General features: G+C 40.2%; 1 protein-coding gene across 1 annotated transcript in view; it reads right to left on the reverse strand.

Moving 5' to 3' along the window:
* The window catches only part of ift80 (intraflagellar transport 80), a 160,635-nt gene that overhangs the window by 45,027 nt on the left and 92,992 nt on the right, over nucleotides 1-22,616 (reverse strand). Inside the window, exons 9-13 of the mRNA XM_033031171.1 lie at nucleotides 6,018-6,197; nucleotides 4,758-4,876; nucleotides 4,340-4,414; nucleotides 2,707-2,870; nucleotides 856-920 (exon numbers count right to left, since the gene is read on the reverse strand). Of these exons, the coding sequence (XP_032887062.1) occupies nucleotides 856-920; nucleotides 2,707-2,870; nucleotides 4,340-4,414; nucleotides 4,758-4,876; nucleotides 6,018-6,197 (603 nt within the window). The remainder of the gene's footprint in view (nucleotides 1-855; nucleotides 921-2,706; nucleotides 2,871-4,339; nucleotides 4,415-4,757; nucleotides 4,877-6,017; nucleotides 6,198-22,616) is intronic.

A 22,616-nucleotide genomic window follows, 5' to 3' on the forward strand; every position in this document is an offset into this window, starting at 1 on the left:
ATTTGGTGGCCTTGCACCCTGCTTGAAGTGGTAAGAAACTGCACTTGAATTTGGTGGCCTTGCACTCTGCTTGAAATGGTAGGAAAATGGATTTGAATTTGGTGGCCTTGCACCCTGCTTGAAATGGAATTTCAAGGAATAGCCATGTGTCAACTGCCAGTCCACCAGCCGTGAGTGAGCTGCCAGCACATCAGGCTTGAGGGACTGTGCTGCCACCCCAATAGTCCATTTGGCCCACAATGTCCATACTAGCCCTCTGGAGACCAGTCCCTTCAGCCCACAACACCCATACCAGCACTCCAGAGCGCCCCCCCCCCCCCCCCACTCGCCACCAATATTGAAATTGGTGGAGAGGTGGAATATTGCTCTGGGGAACCAGCGATCCCGTGTGAACATGGGACCCAACTGGTCCCACTTAGTCTAGTCTAGTATATATGTGCACATACGCATATATAAATTATATATTGTATGTATATATATGCAAAAAGTTCTAGTCATTCATATCCTTATTCACAGTGTACCATTGCAGGCCCTGTAAATATAAATCTTTGCCAGGCCCTGCAAATGTAAATCTTTGAAAATCTTTCATATATACAAAAAATTACCAGAAAAAATTCATATATATATAACTAAAAAGTACCGTTAGTTTCACAGTATGACACCAATAAACGCTATGTGTTTTGTATTATAATGACAAAAGCTGGGCGATCATTTTGTTCTTTACTAACCCAATGCCTCCTGTTTAATTAGTCAATATATTTCATCACAATGCAGTATATCCTGTGCAAAACCAGTTTCAATTGACAAAACAGATGAAGTACAGGGAGTAAAGTGTTTTTAACCAGAACCAAATACCTTGTGAACTAGAGGTTTCCCATCACCGAGAGGCTTTCCAGAAAGTGCATCAATAAGATAAATCACTGCAACAAGAACATAGAAAGAAAGACACAAATGATGCTGCATCTGATTTACTCCATTCATTAATAGTTCGCAAAGAACAAAACATGAACTCATTTTTTAACTGAAAAAAATGTTTAAAAACCATCTTGTCAGTTAGCCTCATAAAATCCCCGACAAAGCTGGTTATGAAACGATTCCTACTGTAAAATCTCACAAGTATTTAAAAGGTTGCAAATTTGTTCTGCAATCTCACTTTTCACCTTGTTTAATGCACTAAAGGGCCTGTCCCACTTGGGCGTCATTTGCGCGTCACACAGGTGGCGCACAGATTTTGTAAATCCAAAAATCCTGGGGCGCTGCATGCGGTTGCGCGTCACTGCCTACGTCACCGCCTACGTCACCGCTCACCATGCGCGTAATGTGATGTGTAAATGATGTTGCGTAAATGACGCGCAAATGACGCCCAAGTGGGACAGACCCTTTACTTACTATGGAAGATTATGCAGACATACAGTAACTTCTTTTAAGCTGTCGACAAAGTAGATAATATTAAGTATATAATCCTTTTAAAACCATGGGCTGCTTTTAACTTGGTCTGGTGATCAGGTTTAGAGCAGCAGTGCTGTACTTTGCACCCACTTCTGTTTTTGCAAAGCACTTATATAAGGGTGACCCAGACATCTACCTGAATCAAATGGAGCTGAAGGCAATTCTGAGGTAATCTGAGAAGGCCTGCAGCCATATGTACGAAGGACCACTGAAAGCTGTTTAAACAATGGACGTGAAATATCTTTTTTTCAGCTGTTTTCATGAGAAGTAGAAGTGGGCCTGCAGCCCATCTGTTCTCTGCTGGCAGTTCAAAGCAATCCCTCATCTATTTTCCCTGACCCAAAAGAGATTTTCATGAACCATTACCACAAGCACTAACAAGAGCATGTTATGACCACACTTGATCCAGACAAAATCCTGAATAAACGGGTGTTAAATTTAACTCGAAATGTGTACATGCAAAGTCAAACGATACACAACATTGGTGGATAAGGAAGATCTTTGGCCCATCAAGGTACCCATAAATGTATTACCATACCTCCCAATGATATATGGAAATATTTATATAATAACTCCTGGGCTTTGGCCTCAATGATTCCTTACTTTTTAAGTGTTGATTTTAACAAGTACTTCCTGACTTCAATCATACATCTGACTTACATTAGTCAGAACTGGTTCCCATTTGTTCAACATCTACAATATAGTTTAGAGTAATACCGCAATCCAATCATCTCCCAATTATGTCCTTTTGAGATTGAAAAGTTACTCAAGTTATACCTCATGGTACAGACCTTTGACACCAGGGATCAGCCTCATGATTTTTTCCATTTATATTATTCACTGAAGGAACTACACCTCATCACTTTCCTTCTGTTCTGTCGTTTCCATGAATCAATTGTATGATTGCAAAAATAGTTGTACTCAGCAAATACGGGGGTGAATCCTAGCTTAATAACCCAATTTGTTTTTCCTCAAGAGAGGAACCGAATACAAAACATTGTACTAAATAGCTCTGAATTATTTAAGAAATATCTATTGGGTAATGAAAATTTAATTTAACACAAAAAATAACTTGAAATATATCAATACATCTCCAGCACACCATATTTGTTCTATGCTCCATAAACCAATGGTTTTATGTCAAATTTTGTCTGATAGTCCATTAGTGAAATACCATGATACATTTAGCTTCGTTAAGGGTGCTATACAAAAACAAGTAATTATGGCTGCCACTGTTATTTCTATACTCTACTATACCTTTTTCATCAGTCTTATCTCTCACTGCAATCGTATCATTACTGAGGGAAACAGTCTGGGAGCTCAGTATGTCAGTTCTCATCCCTGGAAACTTTGGAGAAGAAATGAGACGACCTTCATACGAGTACAAATAAATCCCAGCTCCATCAAGAAGTAGAAAATGCCTGTGCAAATAAACAAATATTAAAGACGCTGCTACGATTCTGAAAAGAAAAAATCACAATTTCAAAACATAAAACTACAAATTTCTTATAATTGAATTAGATATAATAGCTATACAGGTTTGGATATGTCTTCTGTAACATACAAATGATGTTTTTACTGCAAAGTATTACTAATCAGATGCACAATTACATTATTGTATGGTTAACTCTCTTGTTAAAATGCAGTATTAATTCCTCCCATTTTTAGGTTCTCTGCCTCTACGACATACACCATTTCACAACGAGGGGAATGACCAAGTGATAGTTATGCCAACATGCACCAAGGTGCTTTTGACCATGTTTCTCGGCCCAGCCTTGCATGGCCTGTAGTTCAGTACATTTCTGCAGTACACATAGTGATTCACCTAAGTATTCTACAGAAGTTGCAACAGCAAATACTATATTTTTTAAATATCATATTGATAGGAAAACTTGAATTGCTTGTGATACTAACCTTACTGGTTTATGTAAGAAAATTATATCAAAATAATTTCTATAATATTTACTACATTCAGCACAAAACACAATTTTACATACTTGATAAAATTATGATATTTTGAGCTTTGAACAAAATATAATTTTACATAATGGCATTTTAAGAAATAAACTTTGAGCATTACAGTAAACTTCTGTCGATATTTGTATATTTTGTTAAAATTATTTTCATATTTAATGCATCTTAGTCAGAAAACACAATCAATTTTTGAATGTTTATAACATTATGATTTATTTTAAACTTATTTTCTTCTTTTTTAAAATATTTTTATTAGAAGCAATGTACCGTCGTATAAACCGTGGCATATAACATAATACATTTTGTGTACAACTTCTTGTTTTAAATTTAACAATAGAAAAATAACAGAAGCAAGAAAAAAAGAGAAAAGAAAAGATTAGGGAAAGTAGTGATGTGTAAGCCCCAGAAGTTAACAATTGGTAGTTTGTGGATAGATATAGAGAAAGAACCCATAAAGATGTAGAAAAAAAAGAGAAAAAAAAGGAAAAAAAAAGAAAAAGAAAAAGAAAAGGAATATACCTACATCATCTTTCCACACCCAGTTCTGAAACAGTTAATTTCCAGAGTTATGTTGCACCATATTATACTTGTAATTAATCAATGAAAGGAGACCATATCTTTAAGAATTGTTCTGATTTTCCTGCTAGGACGAACCTCATATCTTCGAGATGTAACATTTCAGACATGCTTGTGGATCCACATTTTAAACGTTGGGATGGGTGAATTTTTCCAAAATTTAAGTATAGGTTTTTTTGCCGTTATCAAGCCATAGTTAAGGAAACAATTTTCCTCGGTTTATTTTAAACTTAAGATACAGTTTCACATAAATATGAAAAGCTATTTCAGTTACGAGCTAATGCCTTTACATATGTAAAAGCTCTGTTAACAAATATCTTTATTAAAAGCCATTGCTTACCTCTGTGCCTGTAGAATTAAACTAACAGTACCTTCTTTCAGGTCAAATACAAGTGGAGTGTTCCAATTCTTTGTACTGAAATAAAACATTGTGACAAACTGTACACTTCATAAGTTCACAACACTGGGATTAGGAAAGGAATTGAGTGCAAGACATTTTAAAGCATATTGCACATTATATACATCTAACTTTAACAGATTTGGCCAAGTATATTTTTTTTCAAGAAGAACAAAATCAAAACATGGCATGGCAAATCCCATAAAAATATCTTTTGACATATCAGTTTTGGATTATTGCCGTGAAATACAACTATTGAGATTTAGATTTCCTTTAGGAGATATGTAATTGACAAGGACTTTCAAGGCAAGGTTGCTTTGCCAAAGGGCTATAGTTAATTTGCAAAGAGAAATGGACTTACCTATACACATAACATTGCAGCGTGGTTACAACTACCAAATGCCCTTGGGACAATGAGGCCTTTATCACCCTGTCACGGAATTCTAAGACATCTAATGCATCATTCAACACATTCCGCACCTGTTTGGAACACAATCAGAAATTAATCATTCGGAGCAAGCTTCAGTTCCCCGTGAAACTGCTGGCAACACTCAGTATAAGTGCTGGCAAATTTTGGGACTCTCATTCAAAGCCAGAATCTCAAATTACTGAATGGGTTTATAATATTTATCTAATCTTTACCAGTAATTAATGGCATTGATATATAGAAACATAACACAGCTTTGACAGCCTACAAAGCTAAAGGGGTGGCTTTGCCAGGTGTCAAAGATTTTTAGATCCGTCTAACCATGTCATTCCACTACGTTACTTGAGGCTCTGCAGCGAGTCAGGACTTTGTTGCTGGACTCTGAGATTTTACCCAGTAACCTGCATCACTGTACTTCAGGGAATTTTTAATGTTACCAAATTCAAGCTGAAAATAAGGGAACCTCTGGAATTCAGAGGCTCACAAGGAAATATGTCCCAGAATAATGCAGATCCGGTCGGTGTAGGTCCAGGATAAGCTGAATGACGCACATTTGCACAACTTTCACTCTGCTATATGGCTGAACTCCACATTGAAGATTGCACATGGTGGCCAAATCCAGGAGTGGAGAATCAGCTCAATGAACTCTCCACGTCCAACCCAGATAAGAGATGACCATTGGGGTAGTCTGGGTGGAGGGCCAAATCCTGATCAGTCCATTGGATTTATGTCTGTATGTTTCAATTAAACATAGAATGATTTTAAAAAATGGAATCAAGATATTCAGAACATAATGCCCACACACGTATTTAATACTCATCCATTATTCTCATCCCAATGTCTCCTCCTTCATTCCTTTCAACTAATTATTTATGCAGGAAGGAACTGCAGATGCTGGTTTACACTGAAAATAAGACTGTAAAATGCTGGAGTAGCTCAGCGGGACAAGCAGCATCTCTGGAGAAGGAATGGGTGACGTTTTGGGTCAAGACCCTTCTTTGGCCTGAGAGTCAGAGGAGAGGGAAACTTTTCTGTCTCTCAGTCCGAAGATGTGTCTCGCCCCAAAACGTGTCCCAAGCACTTTTGTGTTACAAACCACTTATGCAGCCACCAAAAACATCTACGCAATTCAGTTTCCATGACATTCTTTTTTATACGTCACGCATGTGAATTTGTTATTTAAAATGACTATACCTGCATTGATCTTCGCTTTGTCAATGTGATTTCAAAATTCTTCCACTCCCAACGTTGCTCTATGATATGGGCAAAGATCACGTGGCCATTTCCACAAGCGCCAGCTATTTGCGTGCCATCAACAGACCAAGCAATGTTGAATACACTTCCTGTATTTGGCTTTTCAAGTGCGTAGGACCACTGTAACATAAAAAGATAGCATTCAACCGCATTGTAGTTAGAATATCCATGCTTCCATTACAAAATGAGTATAACACATTTAAGAACGATAAGTAATACTTGTTCCACATCAGTGTGCGATAATGACCATATTGCACAATAGTCAGCTTAGCCATTGCCCCATTACCCGCAATGCCTTCTCCAAGGTCTCCCAACATTAACTTTCTAGGAGTTAGCAATGTCTAGCAGCTTAATTTAACTTAACTGAAGCAGTGGAGGATCTGAATATTGAGCAATAGATGCCTGACCCACTGGGTAAAAGAGTGTTCACCATCTATAAAGCTGGTCAAGAATGTAATGAAGTACTCACTTGCATGGTTGCGGCCCCATATCTGAAGAATCTCAAAATTACTGATAATAGAATAATGCCCCAATAATAATCAAACCCTGTGCACCATGGCTGTGCACGATGGTATCTCCAGGATGCTGATTCCATATCTTTAGTTTCACTCTTATATTCTATTGCGCACTTTTGAATCTTATTCACAAAGTCTGCCTCCAGCATCATTCGCACAATCTTTACTAAATTGCCAAGCATTCAACTTACTTTACCAGCTCCGTCTGCTCAAATAATATAGCTCTCTATCTCAAAACAGTCATCACCCATTCCTCAGAATTCCCATCCTCAACATACAATCCTTGCAAAACATCTAGTGCAAAAAGGACAGTTTCTCTGCCTAAACTTTCTTCTCATGTGGACATGTTGCAGATTCATCATTGTGTTCAGAACAAGTAGGACGTACACTGACACTTAATCTCTGACAATTCAGACACTTATGAACAATCGTTAGTGCGGCAGCGCCTATCGGCAGCGGACGACTACAGACCGTCTGTTTTGTTTTTTTGTCTTGTTAAATGTATGTCTTGAGTAGTTTGTATTATTTTTTTAGCTGTGTATATGTGGGGGGTGGGGGCTGTGGGGGAAACCATTAATCTCTTCCCTGTACGGGGACCCGACTTTTTCCCTGCTGGATCTCTGGTGTCGTTGGGCCTAATATCATGGAGCCGGCGGCGGCCTCCGGCCGGGACCATCCTGAGGGCTCCAGTCGCGGAGCCTGCGGACCTGACATCGCGGAGCTGGCCATCTTCAGAGCGGGGAGAGCTGTGTTGGCGCGCGGCTGCGGCCCGACTTCGGAACTTCGGGGGCTCCGGCCGCAGGCCCGGTGGACAGGAACATCGGGAGCTCCCAGGTCCCTGGTGGGAGACCGCTTTTCGGAGCTCCCGCAACGGCAACTTCCCCCGCTGGTATCGCAGGATTTAAAGGACTCGGAGCGGGGCCTAACATCGCTGGCGTGGCTTAAACGGCCACAGGACTTACCATCGCCCGCTGGGGGCTTTAACATCGGTGCCCCAGTTCGCCTCGATGCTGCAGTTGGACTGCTGGACCGCGGGAGAAGAACAAAGGGGCTTTGCCTTCCATTACAGTGAAGAGATGTTGGAGATCTACTGTGATGGATGTTTGTGTGGACTGTGGGTCTTGGGTTTTTTTGTAATGTAAGACTGGAGAAAATGCAATTTCGTTCAAACCAAGTTGTTTGAATGACAATAAAAGGCATTCTATTCTATTCTAACCAAGAAAAAACACTTGTATAAAGCAATACGAAAATAGGTAGGAGATAGAAAGCTTAGCAGCATGGTATCAATTCAACAACCTCTCCCTTAATGTCAGCATAGTCGAGTTCATGCCCCAGTCTGTATCAAAGGTGCTGAAGTGAAGATAATCAAGTGTTTCAAGTTCCTAGGTATAAATATCATCAACAATTTCTCCTGGTCAAACCACATTGATGCTGCAGCCAAGAAAGCACACCAACACATCTACTTTCTCAGAAGGCTAATCAAAATTTGGCGTGTGAATGGCAGGGCCCTCGTGAGGTAGATGGGGAGGAAAAGGTGGAATTGGGTACCTTGGCTTTCATGAGTCATGATATTGTATAGAAGTTGGAATGTTATGTTATGGTTGTACAAGACTTTGATGAGGCCGCATTTGGACTATTGTGCTCAGTTTTGGTCACTCTGTTGTTGGAAGGATATTAAAGCATATATCTGCATGTCTGTCCGTGCTGTCTGTCTCTAAGATTCAATGTCTCCAATGACTCATCAATTTCTATAGATATCTGAGAACAGTAATATACATAATAGACAACACTAAAAAGTTGACCTAGGGATCCAGCGAGAGGGGGGCCGCTGAGAACAAAAAGGAACTCTGGAAGGAGGGGGGGGGGGGGCTGAGAATAAGGAGGGACCCGGTGGTGAGCGGGCCGCTGAAAACAAAGAGGGACCATCAGGACTATAATGAGTATTTTGTAACTTTGTCGGCGCCGGATATGTAGCGACTCTTTGTGTACTTTGTGCATTGTATGCAAAAACAAAGAATTTCACTATACCTAGGTACAAGTGACATTAAATATCATTGAATTATTGAATCACCATAAAAGGCATCCAACAGGATGCATCAAAGCTTGGTATGGCAACTGCTCTGCCCGACCACTAGAAAACGCAGAGAGTTGTGAACGCAGCCCAGCCCTTCATGCAAACAAGCCTCCCCCCTCATCAACTCCATCTATACCAAATGCTGCCTTGCAGAAGCAGTCAACCTAATCAAGGATCTCTCATATCCTGGTCATTCCTTCTTCCCATCTCTCCCGTCAGGCAAATTATACAAAAGCTTAAAACCATGTACCATCTGCTTCTTCCCTATTGTTAATATACTTGAATGGGCCTATCATTTGCTTTAGGATGAATTCCAGGCCTTCCAATCTAGCCCATTACAACCCCTGCACTATTTTTATATGCACTTTCTCTGTAGCTGTAACATTGTACTCTTTTTAATTTCCTTTTAGCACTCCCTGATATACTCCTGTGTAGTATGATTTGCCTGGGTAGCATGCACAGCAAAGGCACATGTAACAATGACAAACCGATTAAAATATATTCTAACGGTACTTTTTTAATCCTGACAAATATTTCTGCTGAAATCCGTTTTATTAGACAGAGTGTAATATTGGCATTTCCTTCCTAAATGAATGGTCTTAGCAACAATGATATATGCTTACCTTTGCAAATGGTTATTGATTGTTAATATACCACTTCATACATTATCAATGCAATTGTTAGGGAACAGCAGTTAACCCTGTATTGTAGGTTTACTTTATGTTTGTGTATATACATTCCTATTTAGGTGAGAAAATGTCTGGAAAATCTACTAGACAATTAACATTGGTACAATCAGATAAAATATGCAATGAAGTGTAGCGAAATGATAACCATTACTATTCAAGAAACATTAATTTGTAATTATGTGTAATGTATTGTGGTAATCTATCATCTGTAATATTTCGGTCCAACAATTTAGATCTTTACATGCAATTAAATCACTAACTGTCAAAAGAATTATCTAACTTCCAGTCAACCGTTCTCTTGCACCCTTACACAAGAGAACATTGTAATGTGTAGTATTACTGCGCAATCAACAGTCATCAACTCTGACCTCCTTTAATGGGCAAACTGAACTATTCTGAATCAGATGGGATGGAAAAAAGATGTTAAGCAAATGGAGTTCCTTTAGGCCAGCTTAAAAGTGGCTACAAGGACTGAAACAATCGCTTTCTGTTGTCTACACTCGAGTATGCCTCCACATGGTCTTATCCACAAATGCAGCTGACAAGAATCTGATGCCTTTTGACCAAGAAAATCAGCATTTTATATATGCAGGTGGCTGGCAGCTACTAAATTCCCTAAAATTGAAATGTAACTGTTTCCCTGCCACAGAACACTATTTGTATTGTGCATCAAACAAACAACCAAGAAATTGCATTCAGATGCTAACCGATCACATGATCACATCACCTGATAGAAGCTTGCTGAACAACGGCAGCTTTATCTTTAATGGCAAGGCCTTGCACCACGACTCAAATTCTCTCTTCATGTTGGGGTATTTGGAAGAGGGGGGTATTGGGCAGGAGGGAGAGTTTGGATGGGGCATGCAGAAAAGTTCCTGCCAAAGAAACTTTAGATACTTAGATAGTTGGCTGAAACATTCACCAAGCTTAGACAACTGTTAAAGCAGCCAAAAGCTAGAATTAATATTCAAAAAATCAAACTGTTAAAAAGTGAAATTTAAAAACTGAAGCTTTCAAATACACCCAGTGTACAAAGTAAAACTAAATTTGGGGTTTTAGTGATAGATCATGGAAACAGGCCTCTCGGCTCACCGAATCCACACTGACCATCGATCAGTCTGAAGAAGGGTCTCGACCTGAAACGTCGCCAAATCCTTCTCTCCATAGATGCTGCCTCACCCGCTGTTTCTCCAGCATTTCTTTTGTCTACCTTCGATTTTGCCAGCCTCTGCAGTTCTTTCTTAAAGATTACCTGTTCACACTGGTTAGTCCATGTTCTCAACTACTAAGGGGCAATTTTACAGAGGCCAATTTATCAACAAGCCCGCACATCTTTGGGATGTGCGAGGAAGATGAAGCACTCAGAGGAAACCCATGTGGTCACAGGAACAACGTTGCAAACTCCACACAAACAGCACCAGAGGTTGGATTGAACCCGGGCGCCTGGCATTGCGAAGCCAGCTGCACTACTATGCCAATCTTGACACATTTTCATCTTGCAGCCATTCTCTTCTGAATGGAGGAAAATCCCTCAACCATAACTAACCTGGTGAAGAATGTTTGGGTGCAATCCCTTAAGTAAGTGCTGGGATATGACTGCATCTTTGATCTCCGGTTTTGAATACTATACATAGATACATAGAAAATAGGTAGGCAGGAGTAGGCCATTCGGCCCTTCGAGCCTGCACCGCCATTCAATATGATCATGGCTGATCATCCAACTCAGTATCCTGTAACTGCCTTCTCTCCATACCCCCTGATCCCTTTAGCCACAAGGGCCACATCTAACTCCCTCTTAAATATAGCCAATGAACTGGCCTCAACTACCCTCTGTGGCAGAGAGTTCCAGAGATTCACCACTCTCTGTGTGAAAAATGTTTTTCTCATCTCGGTCTTAAAGGATTTCCCCCTTATCCTTAAACTGTGACCCCTTGTCCTGGACTTCCCCAACATCGGGAACAATCTTCCTGCATCTAGCCTGTCCAACCCCTTAAGAATTTTGTAAGTTTCTATAAGATCCCCCCTCAATCTCCTAAATTCTAGCGAGTACAAGCCGAGTCTATCCAGTCTTTCTTCATATGAAAGTCCTGACATCCCAGGAATCAGTCTGGTGAACCTTCTCTGTACTCCCTCTATGGCAAGAATGTCTTTCCTCAGATTAGGAGACCAAAAATGTACGCAATACTCCAGGTGTGGCCTCACCAAGACCCTGTACAACTGCAGTAGAACCTCCCTGCTCCTATACTCAAATCCTTTTGCTATGAATGCTAACATACCATTCGCTTTCTTCACTGCCTGCTGCACCTGCATGCCTACTTTCAATGACTGGTGTACCATGACACCCAGGTCTCGTTGCATCTCCCTTTTCCTAATCGGCCACCATTTAGATAATAGTCTGCTTTCCTGTTTTTGCCACCAAAGTGGATAAACACTTTGGACTTGATCAGTACCTGCCAATGATCCTGATCAGAATCATCAATGAAACTAAACAAAGCATGGACTTCTTCCCACATATTTTATTAACTCCAGCCCCAATCATTCTACACTTCCAAATTTTTCTCAACTTACAGTTCCAGGCTCTGCTGCCTACTTCCCAAATTATCTTCTTACCAGCCTCTCTGGTCCTAGGGGGCATACTTTCAGCATTAGAGGTCATGTGTTTCCGACTGAAACAAGGAGAAAGTTCTTTATGCATTGGGTAGCAAACATTAAAGTGTTCTACCTTGGAAGGCTTTGTTCGGTCATTAAACCTATACAGGTACATTTTGGTACATTTGGAGTTCATCGGTCAGGGTATTGAGTATAGGATTTGGGATAGTTGTACAAAACGTTGGCGAGGCCACATTTGGAGTACTATGTTACATTTTGGTCACCCTGCTACAGGAATGATGTCTGAAAACAGCGCAGAGAAGATTTACAAGGATATTGCCAGGACCTGAGCTATTGGGAAAGGTTGGGCAGTCTAGAACTTTATTTCATGCTGCACAGGAGATTGAGGTGTAACCTTATAGAGATGTATAAAATCATGAGAGCAATAGTTAGGGTAAATGCACTTTTTTTTTTAAAGGTAGGGGAATCAAAAACCAGAGGACAAAGGTTTAAGGTGAGTGGGGCAAGATTGAATAGGAACACATTTTTCACGAGGGTGGTGGGTATATAGAATGAAGAGGTAGTAGGGGTTGGTACAATAACAGCATTTAATAGACAGGTTATTAAATTGGGACAGGTACATGTATAAGAAAGGTTTAGTGGGATAAGGGCCAAATGCGGGCAAATGGGAAGAGCATAGATGGGGCATCTTAGTCAACATGGGCGTGTAGGGCCAAAGGGCCTGTTTCCGTGCTGTACGACTATGACTCTGAAATATTTGTTTTCTTTTGCCCTCTCTTAAATTATTTCACAGCCTTGTTTAAAGTAGTTTCAATCTGCTTTATTTTCACAGTTATGACAGCCATCAGCAATGTAACCTCGACAATAGTAAATCTATAATCTCCACATTCCAAGTAATTCTGTATCTCACTTCAACACAAATAACTTTTTAAAGAGATTAACTGAAAACATCGATTATTTGTGTTTTAAGTGCAGCTGTCTTACTGGAGGATTGAGTACAACTAATGCTGATGGGAAGACAGGTCTATGTAAGAAGGAATTGCAGATGCTCCTTTATACCGAACATAGACACAATATGCTGGAGTAACTCAGCGGGACAGGCAACATCTCTGGAGAGAAGGAATGGGTGACATTTCGATCGAGACCCTTCTTCAAACTGATGGTAAGACAGTTCTGTTGGCAGTATCTTTGCAACCTCACTACATTTAGAATAGATTTTTTTTCTGAAGATGTCTGTTTTTTATTGTCACCAGTACTGAAATTACAAACCCATCTTGCATCACTCTGCGACCCACCTTACATTGTCTGGCGGCAGTGTAATTTTTCATTTGACACTCTTAAAGCAGATGTTACAATTAGGACTTGGCCCACGTTACTGGCTAAAAACACGAAATCAAATCTCAAATCGAAAAATAAAATAGTTTTCAAAATGTACAAACTGAACAATCATGTTATATGAGTCCTTTAACCAGCTGTAAAGTAAATTTGGCCACTGGAAGTCCTCATGTCATCTGGTACCTTTGTATTAATTTCATTACTTTGGTACAGATATTTTAGCAATATTGCACCACTGTTGAATTTAAATTTCACTTACAAATTGATATTCCGTGTAGTTTTCTGGATGTGTGCCTTTGTAAATAAATGATTAAATTATCCTTAATTCTTTTGTTTAAATTAAAATATATCTTAAAGGTCTCAGGGGAAAATACCTTATATAAACAAAAATACACAATCCCAGGGCAAGGAAAAATATATTTCTGATAGATTATTGGAAACCTCATTATTTTAGTTCGTCATACAAGTTTATTTCTTTACAGTAGACAGGAACTGTGAAATCGCCTAGGTCTCTAAACACTTGGCAAATGAACAAAATAATAATCAGAATTCAAACTTTAAAGAGACAAGCTTCATGAGCCAAGAATATGGCACGGATACAATGATGATGTCATTGCTGAATTGGTACAAGTGCCTATAAATAAGATCCAAATTACAATTATATGATTAAAATTATTTGAAAGGACAATAAAGAAAAGATAGGTCATTATTTTCCAGCAGAATAAGTTAACATCTGCTGAGGAGACAAGTTAAAATGTAAATACAGCTAATAGGAATGACATAATATCACTGCAGGTATAAAATAGTTTTGCTTCCATTGCCTTTTGCCCTTGTTTAATACTGTTAATTTAATATCTCATTCAGTAATTATTCTTTGTAAATGAATCTTAACAGCAAGATGGGTAGCACGGTGGCGCAACGGTAGAGTTGGTGCCTTACAGCTCCCAACTACGGGTGCTGTCTGTACGGAGTTTGTACATTCTCCCCGTGATCGCGAGAGTTTTCTCCAAGATCTTCGGTTTCCTCCCACACTCCAAAGACGTACAGGTTTGTAGGTTAATTGGCTTGGTATGAATGTAAATTATCCCTAGTGTGTGTAGAATAGTGTTAACGTGCGGGAATCGCTGGTTGGTGTGGACTTGGTGGGCCGAAGGGCCTGTTTCAGCGCTGTATCGTTAAACTAAACTAGGAAGCAAACATCACGTCTCAGTGTGATTGTATTGTCTTTAATGAATTATGCACAAAATTTGCAAGGAGAAATTTCACTTTTTTTCCCATTCCGTGGCTGATGCTTTTGTGGTTGATTATTGCAATGTGTTTATTTCATCAGTCTTATACCTCAGTAAGACGCGATGAAGTGAATTTATATAAAGCAATAAGATAATTCAGATATGAAAAACACATGAACTAAAGCAGCAAAATATGTTCACATGATTAATAAAATCCAACACCAGAAAACCATAATCAACCATATTAATCTCAATGTTAAAGAATTATGACATGAAATAGGTTAAGCTAACATGAAAGAATACAATGAGCAGAGATAGACACAAATTGCTGGAGCAACCCAGTGGGTCAGGCAGCATCTCTGAAGAAAAAGGATAGGTGACGTTTTTGGTCGGGACCCTTCTTCAAAATGAGGAAGGGTCCCGACCCAAAACGTCAACCCATCCTTTTTCTCTAGAGATGCTGCCCGACCCGCTTGGCTGCTCCAGCATTTTGTGTCTGTCTTTGGTATAAACCAGCATCTGCAGGTGTTTGTTTCTACAATACAATGAGCACTATTTGTAGTTTTTTGGTATTGTAGTCATAAATTATGTTTTTATTTTGAGTACAATTACAATGGAGGGCGGGAAAACAACACCATACACCTCTGCACATCGATGGAGCTGATGTGGAAAGGGTCAGCAGCGTGAAGTTCCTAGGACTCCACCTGTCAGATGACCTGGCGTCCACGACCAACACCACAGCACTGGTCAAGAGAGCCCAGCAGCGACTACACCCTCTCCGAAGACTACGGAAAGCAGGTCTCCCCACTACACACCTACGAACTTTTTATAGGGGGACAATCGAGAGCACATTAACCTACGGCATCACTTCCTGGTTCGGGAGCTGCAAGGCGTACGAACGGCACCAACTAGACAGGATTGTGAAGACCGCCAGCAGGATTATTGGTGCTCCACTCCCTTTCCTGCTGGACATATACAGGAAGAGATGTACCAGCAGAGCCATCTCCATCATCAAAGACCTCTACCACCCATCGCATCACATATTCTCCATCCTGCCATCTGGGAAGAGGTACAGGAGCATTAGCTGCAAAACCAGCAGGATGCTCCTCAGCTTCTTCCCGCAGGCTATAAGACTGATAAACGGTCTTTGCCCCCTGCCAAAGTATCGCGCACCAACCACCAACCTGGACACACTGCAGCAGAGCCACTGTCGTGCCGATGGCGATCGGAACGCCTGTTGATGTTTAGTAGAGAGTAGAGCGTTTAATTTGTCATGATATATGTATTTTTATTTCTATTTATTTTTACTGCACACTGAATGGACACTGGTTGAGCAACGTTTTTTCGTTTCCTCTGGGTATGTGAGTACTCAGGAAAATGATAATAAAGATATACTTGACTACTTACTTGACTTGACGACTCTGGCAGAAGCCCAATCAGTAAGGTGCTGAATATTTATGAAAATCCACAAAGGTTAAAATAAGAAAATATAATTTAAAAGTATTTAATAACACAATTGTCTGGATTTTTCTGGAAAGTGTAGGTGCAACCGACAACAACTTCAAGAGGTGAAACAGAATTTTTATGTTGCCGTCATTGGGTAGAGGTTATCAATTGACACCGGACTCCGCATAGAACTCAACTGGGCGAGGAACCTTAATGCATTTAGGTCTCACGTTTAATTAAGATCCTGCATCAGGTTAAGAGAATGGCACACTGGTCTTCTCCCTCTGGGTGAACAGAAGAGAATGGATTCAAAAGTTTCAATTAAAAGTTTTAACTGCAAGATGAATCTTACAATTATTTTTGGTTTGAAGATAATCCTTTAATCTTTCTAAGATTTTATTCTACATCTCTGATAGTTGATTTGGATTTTTTTCAGAGGTTTAAATTGTTGTGGAATGGTTAAAAAAAAAAATCAAAACATTTTAACTGAACTTAAAGGGCCATTCATTGATAAGTGAACAAAAATGTCACACACGTGACCAGGTGGCATCACATAAAGTAATATATTAAAAAAATTATTGTAAGAGATTAATGTTATTCATTGCCATTTTCCTACCGACAGAACTATAATGCATGTCTGCAAAAGATATGAACATTCTAGCTTTTTAAAATTTAAATTTTAAAATTTGTAAGATAAGACTGGGTTGTGAAAAAAATGCTTCTGTGTGAGTTCACACACGTGATCAGTCATATTTGACCTCTGAACCTAAACAAACATTGTCAGCATAACATAAAAATTTCACTTGATAAACTTTGAAAAAAATATGAATCATATATACAGTACAAAACAATATACCTGTAATGCTTTCAGAATTAGAAGAGATGCATTCCACAAATTTTCATATTGTGGTCACACACGTGACTAATATGGGCCAAATCTTTTAACTTACTTTTTTTTTAACTCTTTATTTGAATTTTTTTTTTTTTAACATTTTTGTTTTTGAATGGTCTGTAAATGGTCTGAAACATTCAGAGTGCTTTCTAGATTTGAGAGAAATTGAAAATTTGAGCTAAGTCAGGGGATATGCCTCTGCCGGCTTATTTTGGCTGACCCACGTGATCCCTTTACAGTATGAAAGGCCCTTTCATTGTGCAGGGCCATGCCACCAAGGACACTGCTCAGCAGTTTCCACAAGTATATTGCTGAATGTATTGTAAAACGTACGTTCATTTTTTTCTGGAAATTGGAAGCCAACAAATTTCACCAACGACCAGAAAATACAAGTCACAGTATTCTCCACTATTCTCCATTACACCTTTGTCTGTAATTAAGTAAAATAGAGATTACAACTGGCAATATTTGTAACCTCTATTGTTAGGCAAAGAAATTATTTTGCATAACACAATGTGCACTATGCATAGGAATTTAATCAAAAACATATGTTTCTTGAACATATGCATGGCAAGTACACAAAACAGCAGGTAGGCGCAGTGATATAAAATGGCAAGCAATCCATGGTTCGATTAAACCTCTCATGTACGTTTGTGCAACCAAACCCCACTAATGGGCCTGTCCCACTTAGGCGATTATTCAGGCCTGTAAAACCGGCGACTGGAACGGCAACTGTCAGTGTGGAACACTGACTGACACACACATCACTTCCTTCACCAGCCCGTTATGCAGGCGGGGGGACAGGACAAGCGGGGAGAGCACTGTCTGAGTGAAATTCACACGGTGCAAAGCCAATGTGATACAGACACACACCGCGATGACCAGGAAGGTTGGCGCTGTAAGACGGTGAAAGCACAGTGTACGGGAAAGGTCACATAGGTCCTTTGAAAGGGGGGGGGGGGGAAGAGGGAGAGATGGGGGAGAAGGAGTGGAGACAACTTTTAAGAAGCCAGAGATACACAGCTGTGAAGCTTACCGGTCGGGTATCCTTGGTTCTGTACTGTTTACGGTTTTTTCCCCCAATGAGCCAATGAAATTCACCGGTCAGCACCAGCTACAACCTATAGAACCTTCAACCTCCTGGCAACCCACTAGGGCCTCCTGGCGACCCACCTACGGCACGAGAATTATCGTACTCTCCATGGCGGCTTAACTTTGGTCGCCGCTAATTTTTTCAACATGTTGAAAATTTGCGACGACCATAATGAGGCCGCGACTAGTTCCCAGAATGCGGGAACTCCTCACGACCATGAAGGCAACTACCCGGCAAGCACTCGCAAACCTGTGGCGACTGCATAGTCCCCTGGGTTCGCCTAAGTGGGACAGGCCATAACAGCATGGGCCACAAAGGCATCCTATGGCCAGGGTACCACAGGCATTGATTTTTCAGTAGACAATACACAATAGGTGCAGGAATAGGCCATTCAGCCCTTCGTGCCAGCACCGCCATTCAATGTGATGATGGCTGATCATCCCCAATCAATACCCCGTTCCTGCCTTCTCCCCTGACTCTGCTATCTTTAAGAGCCCTATCTAGCTTTCATTGGGTAGATGCTCCAAATAATTTTTCTCTGCTTTTCATCCCATCCAATATCATTGGGCCGAGGATCACTTGCCATATCATTTCCTAATCTGATGGCAGACTCTCGGTGGTTCAAAGTCAATTGTTTTAACAGTTGGGAGCCGATTCATGCAGAGCGTGGATTGGGGCGGCTAGCCAAAGATATCAAAGGTTCTTATTGTCAGCATGGTTCAGTAACTGCAACGTAGGCAGTTTGTGGTGCCTGCTAAGAAAGTGGTTACTATGTGAATTTGATACCATCTTTTTACCCAGGATGCAAATGTTAAATAATCGAGGGCATAGGTTTAATATGAGAGGAGGAAAGTTTAAAGGAGTTCCTTTTGCACAGAGTGGTGGTGCCTGGAACATACTGCCTGGGGAGATGATGGAAGTCGATACAATTACAACATTTAAGAGGCATTTAAACAGACACATGAACGGCTATAATCCAAAATAGTGGATTACGGACAATGTAGAGGCAGATGGGATTACTTAACATTAGCACTATGATTGGTGCAGACGTGGTGGGCCAAAGGGCCTATTCCTGTGCTGAACTATTCTAGGTTTTAATCCCCCGCATATTTGGCATTGGTCATGAAAAAGTTTCTCTCACGATCAATTACGAGCTTTCCCTTCAGGAAACATAGCCTTGTGATTTACATGGAGCTCAGAATTCAGAAAGGGAGCACAAAGCACCATATGAATGCAATCAATACATCTTGGTCCTTCAGTATGATGACAATCATATCACATTGCCTCTGTCAATTGAGGGCTTCAATTCTTGGGGAAGGTGTTGCAGTGTGAAGAAGGGTTCCAACCAGCAACGTCAACTATTCGTTCTCCAGAGATGCTGCCTGACCCACTGAGTTACTCCAGTACTCTGTGTCTTTTCTTTTAAAGACCTGTCACCGTGAGCAGAGAACAATGGTGACATCTTAATGCAGCAGTGAACTGAAAAGAGATATATGGCATTGCCACTTGGAACGATCCTGGGGACAGGAAGCCCAGAGAAACAGGCACCTTCATTTCTACAGAGCACAAGACATAAGAAAAAGTTTAAGAATTGGTGATTTTGCCCTTTGAGCCAATAGGACCACCACTGAAGCACCAGTGACCAAAGGTGATAACCAGAGAAATGGTTGGGTATTAATCAGATTAACCTTTGCAGTTTAGAATACCAAGACCCTTCCTGTGGAACATACACCACAGATAAGTGAAAAGTCCTCAAGTAGTTCTTTAAACAGCTAAACTGCTATGCAAAGCTACAGGTCCCTACATAATGTTTGAGAAAAAGACGTATCATTTATTTATTTGCCTCTGTACTCCACAATTTGAGATTTGTAACAGAACAAAATCACATGTGGTTAAAGTGCACATTGTCAGATATAAATAAAGGCCATTATTATACATTTTGGTTTCACCATGTAGAAATTACAGCTGTGTTTATACATAGTCCCCCCCCCCTTTCCGCGCACAATAAAGTTTGGGACACATGTCTTCTTAGGCGTTTGTAATTGCTCAGGTGTGTTTAATTGCCTCCTTCACGCAAGTATAAGAGAGCTCTCAGCACTTAGTCTTTCCTCCAGTCTTTCCATCACCGTGGAAACTTTTATTTCTGTTTATCAACATGAGGACCAAAGTTGTGCCAATTAAAGTCAAAGAAGTCATTATGAGACTGAGAAACAAGATTACATCTGCTAGAGACATCAGTCAAACCTTAGGCATACCAAAATCAACTGTTTAGGACATCATTAAGAAGAGAGAGCATTAGTGAGCTTACTAATCGCAAATGGACTGACAGGCCAAGGAAGACCTCCACACCTGATGTCAGAAGAATTCTCTCTATAATTAAGAAAAATCCCCAAACACCTGGTCCGACAGATCAGGAACACTCTTTAGGAGTCAGGTGTGGATTTGTCAATGACCACTGTCCGAAGAAGACTGAACAGAAATACAGAGGCTACATGGCAAGATGGAAACCACTGATTAACCGCAATAATAGGATGGCCAGGTTACAGTTTGCCAAGAAGTACCTAAAAGAGCAACCACAGTTCTGGAATTCAATTCAATTCAATTCAATTCAATTCAACTTTAATGTCATTGCACAAATACAAGTATGGGTACAACGAAATGCAGTTTAGCGTCAGTCCGTAGTAATAGTGCAATATAGAAATAAAAATACAGAATAATCAAACAATGTGGACGGAGAGACTGGAGAAATCTATCGGCGGGACTCCGAGTTCAGCAATGTGATGGTATTATTGTAGAAGCTGTTCCTCATCCTACTAGTACGGTCTTGTGGACAGATGAGATGAAGATTAACATATCAGTGATGGTAAGAACAAAGTATGGAGGAGAGAAGGAACTGCCCAAGATCCAAAGCATATCACCTCATCTGTGAAACACGGTGGTGGGGGTGTTATGGCCTGGGCATGTATGGCTGTTGAAGGTACTGGCTCACTTATCATCGTTGATGATACAACTGCTGATGGTAGTGGCATAATGAATTCTGAAGTGTATAGACCCCCATCCTATCTGCTCAAGTTCAAACAAATGCCTCAAAACCCATTTGCTGGCGGTACATTCCACAGCAAAATAATGATCCCAAACATACTGCTAAATCAACAAATTAGTTTTTCAAAGCTACAAAATAGTAAATTCTTGAGTGGCCAAGTCAATCACATGATCTGAACCCAATTAAGCATGCCGTTTATATGCTGAAGAGAAAACTGAAGGGGACTAGCCCCCAAAACAAGCATAAGCTAAAGATGGCTGCAATACAGGCCTGGCAGAGCATCACCAGAGAAGACACCCAGCAACTGGTGATGTCCATGAATCACAGACTGGTTCCAAACATTATGGCGCCCTGAAATGGGTGGGGGGGGGGGACTATGTATAAACACAGCTGTAATTTCTACATGGTGAAACAAAATGTATAAAAATGGCCTTTATTAAAATCTGACAATGTGCACTTTAACCACATATGATTTTTTTTCTATTACAAATCTCAAACTGTGGAGTACAGAGGCAAATAAATAAATGATAGGTCTTTGTCGCAAACATTATGGAGGGCCCTGTAATTCTTCCCGAGTGGCTCATGCTGTTTCTCACATGAACAAAGGTAATTTCAGTGCCAACATTCAACACGAGTGCTGTATGACGAGTGACATCTAACGAGTGCCCCAGTAGAGGAAACACTTGAGACAAATAGATCGGGTAGATGTACAGAGTCTCTTGCCCATAGTAGAGGAATCAAGGAGCAGAGGACATAGGTTCACGGTGAAGGGGAAAAGATTTAATAGGAATTGTTCCAGAGGAAATAGTTGAGGCTGGGACTATCCCATCATTTAAGAAACAGTTCGACAGGTACATGGATAGGACAGGTTTGGAGGAATATGGACAAGCGCAGGCAAGTGGGACTAGTGTAGCTGGGACATTGTTGGCCGGTGTGGGCATGTTGGGCCGAAGGGCCTGTTTCCACATGTTATCACTCTATGACTATGACTTCAAAGAATTTTGTATGCTTTGAAAAGTGCAGTTTTAATGCAATTCATTTTTTAAAAGTCAATATTCACGTGTGCAGTGCACACGATGCTGAAACTATCGACAACTGGAGCCTAAAATTGCTGTGTTCTTACTAACTGTATTCATTTGGGGTGCATTTTGGAGGAAACCTCATAAATGAAAACCAGAAACTTCAAAGGAAGTAATATATATGCCAAGTTAAAATAATGGCAAAGACAAAGAAAATGCTCGAATGCATGAATGAGAAAATTAATCTCAAACAGGAAACCTAAAAAGAGTTCAAAAGGAGGTAATTCATTTTATGTTTAGTTTCTACAAAGTATCCAGTTTCTTTGTTCTGAATAATCAGCATTATATTAATCTCTTCTTTAAAATGCTTGGAAAGTATACTTCAATGTTATATTTTAACTTTAAACATAACATGCCACAAGATGAATATTCAAGTTCCACCCTTCAATTATTTTTAAACGGCGGGAATCTCAAAACATAGAAACATAGAAATTAGGTGCAGGAGTAGGCCATTCGGCCCGTCGAGCCTGCACCGCCATTCAATATGATCATGGCTGACCATCCAACTCAGTATCCTGTACCTGCCTTCTCTCC

Source organism: Amblyraja radiata, chromosome 13, assembly GCF_010909765.2.
Source record: "Amblyraja radiata isolate CabotCenter1 chromosome 13, sAmbRad1.1.pri, whole genome shotgun sequence".
NCBI lineage: Eukaryota > Metazoa > Chordata > Chondrichthyes > Rajiformes > Rajidae > Amblyraja > Amblyraja radiata.